Here is a 12,455-nt window from a genome sequence, read left to right as displayed (position 1 = left end):
TGTAACACACAGTAGCCAAATGAACACTCCGTGGTTATTACCCACCTAATGCTGTAAAAATATTGCTATGACATTTCGTCTCTCGAACATTTTAAAGGTTAATTCTGTTTCCTATTTGAGATTTTCCTCTAGGTGAGCCATTCCATGCACTTTCTATTTACTGATTCCAAACAACCCCCAAACTGTTCCATTGCTCACTCTCACTGTTAAGAACATATTGACTGGCTGCCTGCTCTGCTGTTTAATTCATTTATGCAGAGAGTCAGGCATGAAGACAGAATTTTAAATGTGACATTTGCAGGCTGTTGGGTCATTTGAAGCTCTGACAACACCAGGGAGTTCCTGACATACAAACTGGTCCTGATTTCCAATCTTCCATGTTCTGAACACATCAGAAATTCTTCCCAAAGGTGCAGATTTCAGCCAAAAGTTTTAAAATCCCTTGTGTTTACAACGTGCAAGAAAGGCTTGTACACTTTAAGGTTTTAAAACAAAGCTTGTGTTTCCTTTAAGGTAAAACCAGCACTGCCTGCAGCATGAGACTCAATGCTTTAAAACACTTATTGACAAAGGTATTTGGGAAGATCTAGGATAATAATTATTACACATGAGGTTGTTTACAAAATTCTATTAAGGGACTTAGTGGACTTTTATTTGTTCCTGGGGATCTTCAAGTGTTTAAAAACAGCTGAAACCACAGCTTTATCTAACATTGCCTATCTGGTTTTGTGCTACTCTGAGCAGTACCAAATCCCAGTTTTCAGACTGGAAGTTTTCCTTATCTCAGGGCAGTGAATGGACTGCACCATTCTGTCCCCCAGCATGAACTGCCATTATCTTCCCCAAATTTCAGATCAATTTTTCAGAGCATACTTGATTACCTGAAAGATTCCATATGGCCAAGATACCATCAGGAAAACAGTCATGTGACCTGTTTGGTCCTGACTTCAGAAAACTATAGTTACTTGTCCCTGAAGCAGGACTTACATCTACAAAGTTTAACAATTATTTATTATATTTTGAGAAAATTCCAAATTACTGCAACATCATAGGTCATTTTGCTTCCTTTAAGGCATCCCCATGAAAGGGGATGCTGTCTCTCCAGTCATGTTTGACACAAGTTTCACGTGTTATTTGGCCATAAGCTTTTCCACACAACAGGCAGAGCCCTCTGTGGCTGACAGCAAAAAATGAGGAGACACCTGAAAGCAGACTGAGTACCTGATCTACCAGCAGGTTAGATGGAAAACCAAGCCTTGAACTCTGAGAAAAGAGCAAGAAGGGAATATAGAATCTTATGCACAGACAAGATCTCTTCCTCCTCCTTGCCATGAACTGGGGAACACGTTACAATAAAACTTCAATTCCAGCTCGTATGTCCACATCATCCCGCATTTGTTTACTTAAATCAGTAGCACGGTATTGCATTTAAATAAAGACAGTTAGAAGGCACAATCTAGGAAAAATATGAACCTTTTTTTTTAATTGTGCAAAACAAAAAATAAAAAAAACTCTGTTCAAAGCAGAAAGTATGATGACGCTGCTATAGTTTGAAATAAAAATTATGCTAATTCAGAATTGTATTAAGAGGAGAGATTGTTTTCCCTGCTTGACTCATCATGACAATTATTCCACAATAATGACTCCATACTTTGGCTGCTTTTTCAGGAAGGTGAATATGATTTAGGTCAAGATGCAAATTCAGGTAAATTAATGGATTTTTTTCTTTTCTATCAGCAGACACACAACAATTTTAACAAGTAGCTCTGAAGTGTTAACCATGTCATACAGCAAGCATCTTTTCATTGCCATGTTCAGAATGAGACTTTTATAATTTAATAGTTGTCATTTGAACAAGAGTATCTTGCTTATACATACTTCCAGCATGAGGACATTAATTCTGTGTGACCTAGAAAAGCAGTTTAAGTATTACAGATGTTCTTTATTTTCAAAGGAATTTTTAAAATAGAAAGACTTACCTGGTGTATTATCTGAGCTACAGGAAGTTGTTCAGCATATTTTAGTGGCTCTGTTGCCAACTCCTCCTCTGGAAACCTGGGAAGAAAATAAGTTCACGTTTGTCAAAGTTAGTACAATGTTTACCAAACTAAATTAATGAAATTAAGTGTTTCAGGATACTGTTTTGCTTAAGATGAAGAACAAGTGTATTTTATGACAGTAACAGAATGTATTTCTCAAAGTTGAGTGAAAGAAATAATTCATAGCAAATAGAAATGTACGTAACATTGTGCATTTTTCCCTGACATAAAGCACAAATTTAGCAGCAGAAACCTAAGAAAACCTTTAAATTTTCTTTTAGGTGAACAAGGACTGGTGAAAGCTGGATTGAAATCCCCATGGAAAAAAAGTCTTATGCATTTACAGAGCAGATTCAGCACTGTTAACAATACAAGCTTCTTCACTCAATCCTGCCAACATAATTCAAATATGACCATCTCAAAAGGCAGGAGGAATTATTCACCACTTCCCATTTTTGCTGCAAGAGCACAGCAGCGTTTAGATGTGGTAGAAGTTCACCACCACAAATATTCATGCATTTGCCAGCACAGCAGTGTGTACTCCTGGTTACCAAAAAGCCAAAAAAGCCAAAAAGCTAGTGTGAAGATTAAAAAAAAAAAAAAAAAAGAAAAAAATGAAGTGAATACTTCACAAAGAATATACATCATAACCCTTTAAACTTTGAATAAACTGTAGTTGCAGCTGAAAAACCAGAATTCATAAACAATCTCTTAAAAGAATATTTAAATGATAGTAAACTAATATGAAAGTACGTTTTAAACCCTTCAACCATGCTGCTTTCATCTACTGGAACTGCACGGCATGTGCTACATTTTCAAAGTATCACTCAAGTTTTTCATCAGCCATTCCTCTATTTTTCTGAGGAATTCTGAATATAGGAATTTGAGCACTATGACAAGAAATGAAAGGGGGAAAAAGTCCTGACAAAAACAAGGCCTTTCTCTAAAGCCGATGCAGAATTATTTTCAGACAAAAACTGTAGCCAAGACATTATTCTCAAGGCTCAAACCTTATACCTGTTCTAGTCAAAAGGGATCCACACCTCCTGGGTTAATTTACCTGCAGACCAGCTGCCAGAAACTGCAGGCTTAGTGCCTGCACTGGTAGTCAACAGGCTGTGGAAAAAGAGAGGACAAAGTGCACATCTCTTCCCTTTTCCACTACTGAATTTCTGGTGTGGTTTGAAAGACTTTAAGCTCAAATGAGAGTCTGAATATCCAGAAACTTGTAATGAACAGAGAATGAAAATATGACAGTTTTACTATGTAAGAAATTTAAAAACAGAGAACAAAAGAAACACAGCAATATTTCAAAGATGATAGTGACAGCCTGCCTAGAACCATTTAATGTGCTTAAGAAAAATTAAATAAGCAGGCTCTGAACTACTGAAGCTGCTCTACAGATGGAGCTCATTTACTGATATGGTTTTTAGAGTTTTTGGATTATTGTGACAATGATGAATTCATACTTTTAACATGGAATATACTGCTGTTGTAGTCCAGCACAACCATCAGAGCTTAGAGAGGGTTCAGCAACTCCACCACAGAGTGCAGAAGGAATCTTGCCACTCAATTCCTCCCTGCTTTCTATCAGTGGTCCTGATTGGCAAACACACCACAGCCAGTGTGAACTGGAGATAACTTCTGTTCTGCTGAGTGCCTGTTAGCTGACACAACACCTTGATTTATGGATACCAGCTACATAAACCCATTTGTTAGCCATAGTTCTAGATACGAAACAACTGTACACACAATACAATAGTCATCAATATCTTGAATGCTTATCTCTACAGTTTTTACAGGGACACTGCAAATCTGGGGAAATAAAAGAGTACAAGTCCCAAAATTAAACACTTGAAGCTGAAAGTAACAGCCAAAATTACTATAAACTGAATGTTAGCAGAAATGAAAATTAAGAAAAGAGCTTGTCTGTCTGTTCTGCCAAGGACCTTGTACATTTGGCAATTTTTCTGTCTAGACAGAATCAGAATTCCTTGCAATTCTTGCATTGTCAAACACACTCCTTGTCAACTGCAGGAAAAAAAGATTTTCCTTCAAATGGCAAAGGATTAAAAAAGATAAATAAAAATTATCAAAATAATTTTAAGCCTTAGGAAGCTTAACGAAAAAAAAGAGAATGGGGAGAGTAGTAAAAACATGCATTTTAAAGTAATTAGATTTAAATTGAAATTACATTGATAGGACCCTTTCAATATCAAGAAAGACTTTTTTTTTTCTAATTTACTTTCTGAAAAAAAACAAAAGTCATTTGAACTACACAACATTGTATATATAAATAAATTTTAAGATATATATTAGGTAGGTGGACATTCTAACGTATTTAAATAAACATCTACATTTATACTCTCACACTATAAAATGTTTTCATACACAGGTATTTTCAAAGAGAAGTTCAGAACTGTTTCCTCAAAATTTTTGCATGAACTTTTTGTATATATATTTAGTGATGTATCAACTGTCAAGTTTACAAAAGAGTTTTGATTCTTCTCTCCTGCAGATAAGCAGAAAATCCCTTGCAAGTGGGCACAAAGGGCGTATTTTAACCAGTCATTTATGTAAGAACAGAGACAGCTCATGGCCAGTAAGATCCAAGCCTGTGATACAACTCACAAATGACTGAATTCTCTCCCCCAAAGCAGGGGCTGCATCCCAAACCGGCAGCTCCAGCAGGTGCTAAGCCTTGAACAACTCACAGCCACACTGACAGTGACACATGGGGTGACTGCAGGACAGAACATCAGCCTGACTCACAAGCACAGCTGCAGCCTCATCCTGTCTTCGAGGAAGTTCTCTTGGTCAGTTTGCTACGGATCAAAGAAAGCCCAGCACAGCAGTTTGTACTCAGGAGAAAGAAACCTGCTGCAAAACTGCTCCTTCATTTTAGCCCTAGGAATAGCAGCCAAGCAGCACTGCTAGACTGGAAGAATGACCTGTAAAAGGCAGTCCTCTTCAAAAAACCGTAAGGGATAGAAAGGCCTAAGGAGGAGAAACAGGTCAACACACAGAAGAAGATGTTCTACTTCCTCCTCTTTTGCAGGGTGGAAGAACAGAACATGTCAGGATAAAGATCATCTCCAATACAATTCTTCTGACCTTGTCTCTCCCTTTCACAGAGGGACACAAGCAAATTGGTTACTCCTTCCAGAGATAATTTCCAGATGCCTGAGAAGGCATTGCCTTTTGCTCAAAACTAGTTATGTCAGGAAAAAAAAAATCCAAATACAAAAACCATCTCAGCTGATGGAATTTGTGCTCAAATCACATATGGCAATTTGAGGCTGTAATTCCACTAAATTAGTTGGCCTCACTATGTTATGTTCATTCATATTTGACACTTAGACCTTTATAAAATTATAGGCCAATTTGTTGTTATACAGTTTTCTTTGTATGTTTAATTTCTTTCAAAACAATTCCATTACAGAAACAAAGGTAGTTTTTCATGAATTAATTTTCCAGTAAGAAACAGTCCTTTCTGTCTCAATTGAGCATGACAGCAGAGTGCTGCCAACAGTGGCAAAGCAAGCTAACACAGTGGCATATCAGCATCATGCCTGACAGCTGGTAATGCAAAGCATAAGGGGATCTTGATTTTCAGGGAGAAGACTAGAAATAAATGTAAAATCAGAAGAGAAGTGGGAAGCAGTAAGAGATAGTAGAAGAGGAGGATCTCAAAAAATTCAATTTAAAAGTTATTTTTATACTGCCACTGCGACTGCTCTTAGATGAAGGAAAGTGAGCATGAAACAAACTGTAGAAAGTGAATCTAAATCCAGTAAAATGTGTCAAGGTATTTGGTGAAATATCTTATTTGTTATTTATATTTGCACGCTCACTCTTAAAGGAGAAAGTCAATATGTGCTAAAGAAAAATAAATTCCGAGATGAGGAGGTGGCACATTCTCCCACGAGTGCTAACCCAGCCCATGGTCTTCTACACAGAATAGCTGCAGTGGCTTCAGGGCAGAGATGTATTTCATCTCATGCAAGTATTATAAAAATACAGGGGGAGAAAAAGTACAACATGTGATCACTAACTGGTTTGCTCGTGGCAAAAATGTGCTGTTAAGACATTTGAGAGACAAAAAAGTCTAGGTAACATAAAAACTGTCTCTCTGGGTTAATATAAATATTCACTAATTATAACAGGCAGCAGGACTAAGGCTAGTATTTCTTCCTTCTTGTATGTTCTCTAGACTTGATGGCTAGGACAGGTCACAGAATTTCACACCTACAACCCATGTACAGGTAATACTGCACCCCTTTTGAAACTCTTGTTCCTTGATGGCAAGTCCTAATAAGGAACCAACTCTCTTGGAAGCTGTACAAACTGGAAGTCAGACTGTGAACAGGGTACAAAAGGCTATCAGAGACAAAAATGCATGAGAAGAAGGGGTTTGGGGGTCACCAACTTTCTTTTCTGTAGGCACAAACAATTTGTACTGCTCAAGTGCTGCCTGACTTGTTTGAGAAATGACTTCTGAATAATGTGAATGAAAATGCTGGAATGGGCTGTCCCACTTGTGGAAGTGGCTCCGAGCAGAAACGTTGCAACTGCTCGGACAGTCAGCACGAGCCCAAGGGATGCAAATAACACAGCAGTGCCTAAAGCTTAGATACCCCAGACTGGAAGGCTGAAATTATTAATCTAAACCTGTGTATGGCACTGATAGCTTTATTGACTGTAAATACATGAACACACTTGCATCTGGCAATAAAAAGAAAACAAAATACCAGAGCTTTATGCACCACATCAGAAAAAGTTATTAGCTTTCCTATTAAAGAGAGGCTGAAATGGGCTATGTCGGGTTTGAGTGAATAGTTTTTAGAATTGGCCATTGAGAAATTTATCTACCATATCCATAGTACAGAAGATTAAGAATTAGACCTTGGATTGATGCCAGGTACTTGATCTATCTGTTAAATTCTAACTTCATACACATTTAAGAATTGGGTATGTTTAAACAACAGAAGCACTAAGGTACATGGAAAAACACCAATGCTTGAAAAGGTGAGATCATGCTTAACTCTGCCCTTCTCCCAAAAGGGTGCTCACCAATGCTTTTCTCATCTTTATAAGAGAATGCCAGATTTGTCTACATGCATGTTTACCACATAGATAGTCACAAAGAAGAGAAGCAAATACTTGAGAGCATCATCCTTCCAGGAAACTTCCTCACAACATCTCCTTACAGGCACTTTTCGTAAGTGAAAGGGTCAAAATTCAGTGTACATTTTGTTGCTGCAATGTTTGCTCAGGTGAGTGTGGATGTCTCTGTGTAAAGACCTCAAATGCAAACAACTTCCTTCACTACCCCAGTCCTGGGCTTTGGTAGGCTGGCAGCTGGGGGCTGACCCTGGGGGACCTCGCAGGGCTGTCGCAAGGCTAACACTCATCTTTGCCCTTCATTGCTGTGCAGTCTGAACACCTTTGGATGGCCAACCACCAGCGCACATCCAAGATGAGGACAGGAGGGAGCTGTGGTGGAAATGCATAGACATTTCACAGGTACAGCCAAGATTCTCATCCACAAATGCTGCGACTTCTGCTCAATAATGCTTGCAGCACCTACTGCAGCAGGTGGCAGACTATCAAAGACAGCTTCAAAGGAAGATTGCACAGAAATGAACAATAGAATATGGAGATAAAGGAAAAAAATAAATCGACAGCAAAAATATCTTTGATGTGGTGAAAAACTAAATGAGTCTTACGCATAATCAGTTTTATAATTTTTTGAAGGAGAAAGCTACTGATTTGCATTGTGAGGAAAAATTAACTACTTCAGTGTGCTGGCCTTTACAGAGAGATATTCCTGTGGAATAAAGCAGCAAAACACCTCACAGTTCAGAAACACAAAATACTTTCTGTAATCTGCTCATTATTTTCAAATAAATGTGAAAGATTTTGACCTGAACTAGTCACACAGACTTATTCCTGAAGTTTAAAAAATACCCGAAGTCTGTGAATGCACAGCACTTCCTCTTCGACCTGATCACAAAAAGGTCTGCTGGTGTTCCCAGAGTCTTCCAGACACATTGAGTTCATAAACTGCATAAAAATTGACTGAAACAAGTGTTTCCTCTGTCTTTCTGTGATCCAGACAATTTCTTGTGTGAAGAATTTCAGGTGATTAACCTTTGTCAAGCCACATATTCTTTGTCATCATAAGATCCTAAAAAGAGGTAACAGAAATCTATAGTGTGTTCCAACACAGGTTGACCAGTATTGTCTCTCTCCTCTCTTCTAGGCAATGACTTTTGTCAAAAAGTGTTGCTGAAGGGATTCTCTGTTCTGCCTGCTCCTATTTTTATTCTGAGGCAAGACACAGGGAAGGAATTAAAAAGAATATTAGCTTAAGTAAGCAGAACTGACTTTCCTGCTACTGGAAACCACATGACCTATAGGGCTTCATTTTGTTATCTCAACTATTCCACATTTTAGGTAAATTAGAAAATCTCTTTTGAATTAATTTAAAACTTCCACATGATGATGCTGCTGAAGCACAAAATGCTAATCAAAAGTTGGAGATAAAAAGACCCACTAAGTCTCTCCTCTATCATTTAAAATCACCATTTGAGTCCACAGCTAAAAGCAGGTGCTCATTGCTTAATGCTAATTCATTCCCACAGCAGGCAGGTTTTGTAGGGGGGAAAAAAAAAAGAGTACAAGTGTCACATTTCCCACACTTGGGGCACATTTATAAAGACAAGTCCAGCAATATCAGAGGAGCTTCTACTGATGCTTTGAACCAGTCTAAAGAGAACACTGCCCACCTCACTGAGCGTTTACCCACAAACTGACATTTGATCCAGTGTGTAGTGCATATGTGTTGTCGCTAAGAATCAAAGCTGCAAATTTGCCACTTGAATCCATTCCCTCCTAATTGCATGGGAAATGTTTCCAAGAGTGGTTAAAAACCACACAGCTTATCGCTCTGTGTCTGGAAACCCATGACTGAATTTCACAGGAATCTCAAAGAAGGAAGTCCAAATCCTACCATGCCACCACATCACACATGCAGTTTAAATACTGCTACCAGTACGTGTTGGAATTATACTTTCAGCTGGATAAAGCGTGCTTGTTTATTTTTCACAACTGAAAGTTTATCCACAGTGCCTGATCTTTATGCAGACCAATTCAACACAACCTGCCTGTGCACTGCAAGTCAGGAAAATTAGTAGGAAGATGTTTTTAAATCAAAGAATTAACCTGGGAATGTGCCAGGATAGCAGTTGCATTATTTAGTGGCCACAATTAGTCTTTATAGCAAAGTTCATTTTGTGTGAACACTACTGTTCCCTCCTGCACATATTCAAACTAAACAATGTATCTATATTGGTTTGCATTGTTACACTTTTCAACAAGCACCTTCTAAAAACCCCATAATACACATATTTTAAGTCCCAATATTTCTACACCTACAGTATATATTTCTATTTTTTCAGTTCATGAGTCATGTAATGTACTATCCAGCTATAATTTCTATATTTATGAGACTGCTTAGTTCAGTACACAAATCTCTCAAAGCAGCAGTGTTCTCTGCCTGTTCTCTGCCCAAAATCATCCTCAAACCTCTTACCTTACTCCCTTCATTTCAAGCTTCCTATTTTGTTTTGGACCCTTTACTCCAGTCCATCAAGGGAGGTAACCATACAGAATTTCAGAAATCTTCTTTCTAAGGTACTTTCAGAGACCATCTGGTTCAGCCTCCCAGTGTCAGGTCAGGTCAGCCACGGCTTTGCCAGCTGAATCTTCACAACCTCCACAACCTCTCTGTGCTAACTCACCCATCTTTGCAAACATTTCTCCTCATGCACAACCCAAACCTCCCAAGCCACAACCTACAGCTAATGCCTCATGCTACTGCAAGAAGAGTTTACCTCAACCACCTCTGTGACTGCATTCCTAACAGCTGCAGCCTGCTAGTACATTTCTGTTTTTTAAGGGCAAGCAAGCCCAAATCTCTCAGCCACCTCTCACAAAGGATGTGTGCCTTGGGCCCTGGCCATCTTGGCAACCCCTCTCAAATTCTTTATTGAAGGGGAAGGCAAAATGCCAGACACTGTGTTTCAGGTAGGGTTTCAGCAGCATCAAAGAGAAATGAGTATTTCTCGATCTGCTGATCAGACTCCTCGTGTAGCTCAGCAGGCAGCTAGTCTCATTGACGGTGATGGCACTGGTGCCCATCACCACCTCCAGGTCCTTTACAGCAGGGCTGCTGATCCACCTGCCAGATCCCAGCCCCTATGGATGGGATGTTACAAGGGAAGGCACCAACTGTACTTCTACCTGTGGGTGTGTAAGAGCATATACTGGTACCAGTAACAGACCCAGATTTTCTTGAAACATGCTATACCCTAGGTGCTGAGAAAATTAATCATAAAAATTACAGTTCTGGGCTTTTGAGAAATGGTTTACTGTGCAGTCATGTCTCTCCTGAATACTAGATGTTGTTTTTGATCTTTTTTGCTACAACATGATCAGTAACACATTTCCATAATGCAGACAACTGAGATACACCAGTAATTGCAGAACACTACAGTACAAAATTTAATCAACTGTTTTCCCCTTTTTCACCAGTGCTGTTCTTCTCTGTAGCCAACTCTAAGGGTCCTAAGAGCAGCCACAGCAGACAGAATGGAGTAGCATTCCAGTCAGCCAGCAGTAAATGCTTTATTCTCCTGTCACTGCACGTACCCATGTAACAATATATTGCTAACCACTTTAGAAAGGCTTTGCTTCATAGAAAGTTGCACAGAATGTATGTAGCTCTTAAGCTTTTTATCAGTCTTATCTCTGGGACCATGATTTTCTTCTATTTATAGATGACTTGTGCACTACTTTTGTCTGCATTCTGGTTTGTTTGTTCTTGTTAATGGCAGATGAAACCTCCAGTTCAACTACAAACACTTAGACATATTCTCTGAGGCCAAGGTACTGCAAGTTACTGAATCTGCTGATGCTGAACAAAGAATCTATTAATGTTTGATTCCTTAAAGCAGTCATCCTTTTTCTTCATATTAGTATTTTATGCTCTGCCTTTTTGTCCTCACTTATTTCAAAGTATTAGAACCAAAAAGGACTTGTCTCCTGTCCACCACAGGCTACTGTATACTAATCAGAGTGTTCTGTATGAAGTTCAGTGACTTTACAAACTGTATAGCCTTTAAGCCCATGCAACTGGTCCCATGAACAAAAGCAGAAGCAGCAAATCATACTTATCCTGGGTCAAGCACATGGCATGCCACTTGCCAGCCTCCCAACAAGCACACGAACTTGGGAACTCCCCTGCCTATCCAGGCAAGCCACTAGGTCTGAGGCCTGAGGGACAGAAAGAGAGACTTTATGTCCTTGTGTTCAGTTCAGTGTTATACTAACTCCAGTATCTGACAGCTGTGTCTACACAAGACATATATCTGGATTTGCAAGCTATTCCTAGCTGCAAAGCCAAGTGATAGGCTTCTCCAGCCTATCTTCTAATATTCACAGCTGGTTTCTAATCCAAATACTTGACACAAAATCTGGCATCTCAGCCACCTGCCAGGTCCAGATTACCTCACCTGCCTCTTGCTGGGAAGGGACAGATGCAGTAGCTCAGAGCGTGCCACAGGCTATCAGCACCCTTTCCCTCTGCAGCCTCCCAGGGACAAGGCTAGAGCAGGAACACAAACAGCTCTGAGGGCTACAGACATGTCCCTTCCCTTTCTTTCTTCTCAGTTACCTTAAATTCTCTGTACAGATTTATTTGTCTTACTGCAAGAGTAAAGAGATAAAACCGTTTTAATAGAGAAAAGCTTATTTACAAAATTTGCTATTATTTACATTTCAATTCTGCAGCATGGTAAATGCCAAGCAATGTTTAAGCAATCATCAAAGACCTTCTTTATAATGCAATAAAGCAAAAGCTACTTCTATGAAATGTAAGTTCCTAAAAAATTAATTAGCACATTTTTCAACAACACCTATACGGGTTGGACCTAGCTGACAGTAAAAACATGTTAGTAGAATTATTACACTAACAAAAATGTCTAACAAAGACTAATATTAAACAGTTATTTTTGAAAATGTTATTTTGAAAAAGTTATTTTAAACTTCTTAAATTAAAGCTTCAGTATTCAGTCACGCCCAAACTTAAGCTGACCATCACTTTCTAAGAATGTCTTATGACAGTGGAGTATATACAACAAATGAGTTCACCTGACTTTACTTTCAAAAATAAAACAGACAAAAAAACCAAGTTCACTCTTTTGTCAGAGAATTGTTCCATGTTATTTCTTTTTAAACAAATGCAAGGGTTTACACAAAAATGATGTATTACTTCAATTAAGATTGGAAACCTAGTATTTTTAACCTAATCTCAGTCTTTATCTCATTCTTACGGTAGGTTCTTCCATTATT

General features: G+C 38.7%; 1 protein-coding gene across 1 annotated transcript in view; it reads right to left on the bottom strand.

Moving 5' to 3' along the window:
• Positions 1-12,455, bottom strand: part of PIGK (phosphatidylinositol glycan anchor biosynthesis class K) — a 64,428-nt gene that overhangs the window by 20,050 nt on the left and 31,923 nt on the right. The window contains exon 10 of the mRNA XM_005521050.3: positions 1,980-2,055. Coding sequence (XP_005521107.1) covers positions 1,980-2,055 — 76 coding nt within the window. The remainder of the gene's footprint in view (positions 1-1,979; positions 2,056-12,455) is intronic.

This window comes from Pseudopodoces humilis, chromosome 10 (assembly GCF_049639895.1).
Source record: "Pseudopodoces humilis isolate 2021_Gansu_Grassland_sample_001 chromosome 10, ASM4963989v1, whole genome shotgun sequence".
NCBI classification, from domain to species: domain Eukaryota; kingdom Metazoa; phylum Chordata; class Aves; order Passeriformes; family Paridae; genus Pseudopodoces; species Pseudopodoces humilis.
This window is presented reverse-complemented; position numbering and strand designations above follow the sequence as displayed.